At 34.1% G+C, this 1,849-nt stretch overlaps 1 protein-coding gene across 1 annotated transcript; it reads right to left on the bottom strand.

The window, feature by feature from the left end:
- Positions 1-90: 90 nt before the first annotated feature.
- Positions 91-1,301, bottom strand: LOC120634738. Its single transcript, XM_039905515.1, has 2 exons — positions 1,063-1,301; positions 91-487 (listed from the first exon to the last, which is right to left on the bottom strand). The coding sequence occupies exons 1-2, from the start codon at positions 1,129-1,131 to the stop codon at positions 128-130; spliced, it is 429 nt and encodes a 142-aa protein (XP_039761449.1). The 5' UTR covers positions 1,132-1,301; the 3' UTR covers positions 91-127.
- Between the last annotated feature and the right edge of the window lie 548 nt (positions 1,302-1,849).

Raw genomic sequence — 1,849 nt, 5'->3', positions numbered from 1 at the left:
GTTAATTTTTGTTGTTTTAAACATACAAGTACGGTGGCGTTACACTGCACATCACTTATTATAAACATTGGCAGAAATCATAGACAACTATTTAATTTCCAAAAAAAGCTTTATTACCACAAAAACACTACAATTTGAACAAAATTGGAGTTTTATCGTGGAAACATAAAGACGCTTTGTATAAGGTTTCGTACTTATTCTCTCCAACTGATTTGTTGCATTCCTTAAGTACATTTTCAAATTGATTCTTTAACCTGTTATTTCCAACTAACTTTACCATCTTATCCGTGTAAAAGTGCCCCTCTTTGTCAACATAGCCAGAGGTTGTGCCGAAACAGTATAAGAATTTTTTTATTCGATCACTCTCCTGGAAGTTCCAGTCTACTAGTCTTAGCAACATGTCTGGTTGTACTCCAGTCTTTGGTATACATTCCAACGAAGCTGCAGCAATTTCAGTCGCATGCTCAGGTGGAATGCTTACGAAAATCTGAAATATAGAGATCAATTAAATTTTTCAATTTATTTCCGTTGCTTTTGTTTTTGCTAATTTTTTTTGGAATACGTTGTTCCAATTTTTTACGAATGGAATATAAATTTTAGATAATTAATTTTTTGTAGGAAGTTGTATTGACGACCTTAATCACAAGTAATAAAGTTTACCCTAAGTTTTACTCTAATGTTGAAGAAACCCTTAAAAATAATCATAGTTTGGGATCACAATATATTAATAAATAATTATAAGATTTCCTTCCAACATGTGTTTTTTGTTTGTATTTTCGTAGAAATTGTTGCAACAATAATGTTTTATTAGGTTTTGAATAAGCCCCATTAACAAATATTTTTAAAATGTGGTTTACGCAGTTGACGCCGCAGAGAGTATTTGTACTATGTATACCATTGTGTAATGTGATACTGTGTTGTTGTTTGTGAACCCAAATAAAATAAATAAATAAATAGTAATCAGTTCGGATTTAACTGAGGCATGGAATGAGGTTTTCAAAAACGGCGTCGAATTGCTAACACCCAAAAAAAAGAAACTGATTAAAAAAAACGTCCACTTGCCGTTTTTCCTTGAACTAGAACTACTGAAAGAAACACAGAAGACCAAAACACACAGAGATAGTTAGCCATTATACTTTTTTTCCAATTATATTTTTTAAACACTTGCACGTAACGTGGTATCTTCGATAATTCCGTGACTCCTTGTGCAAACACCAGCTTGTATCTTGCATTTATATAGACTGGCCAATAATGTTTGTTGCTATAGGTACTTATTTTCCTTCATTAATCATCCTGGGCAAAAAATATCGGATTCTCTTTGTTCTATAAATAATTTTACAATAGATAGAGAGCTGCTGGCAGAAATTATTGATTGAATAGCCTTTTTGGCTTTGAGTTCAGTAAGTTGGACACTTTTTTATTCCACTACAAGTTAGCCTTTGACTTCAATCTCACCTGATGGTAAGTGATGATGCAGTCTAAGATGGTAGCGGGCTAACCGGTAGCTATGACAATTATATTAAATAAGTACACATCCCCAAAGTTTTTGCACAGCATCGTACCGGAATGCTAAACTTAATTGGAAAACCTTTAAACAGAACAACACTTGCAGGGCACGTAAGGCAAGGAAAGAGACAAAAATTATATGTAAGCGGGGCACCTGCAAAGAAAGTTAACAGGGAATTAGAGACGCTTATCACCGTTTATTATTACACGTATTTGGATATTTCCACTTATGCGCCAATGCTCGGAGTGTTGAAAAGCTGTAGGAGAAGATACATTTTTATCCTTTTCCCTGGGAGAAAAGAATGCCCCCCATGCTAGCCTTGCTGATGATGATGATGCCAGA

This window comes from Pararge aegeria, chromosome 2 (assembly GCF_905163445.1).
Source record: "Pararge aegeria chromosome 2, ilParAegt1.1, whole genome shotgun sequence".
Lineage (NCBI taxonomy): Eukaryota > Metazoa > Arthropoda > Insecta > Lepidoptera > Nymphalidae > Pararge > Pararge aegeria.
The sequence above is the reverse complement of the archived record's forward strand: the minus strand, read 5'-3'. Positions and strand labels throughout refer to the sequence as shown.

What these genes read in the sequence shown, in the direction of transcription:
- LOC120634738 (XM_039905515.1), bottom strand. Translation starts at nt 1,131, where the DNA reads ATGGCTAACTATCTCTGTGTGTTTTGGTCTTCTGTGTTTCTTTCAGTA. An exon ending in TTCTAGTTCAAGGAAAAACG is followed by an intron (nt 488 to 1,062) that starts GCAAGTGGACGT and finishes TCTATATTTCAG; the next exon opens with ATTTTCGTAAGCATTCCACC.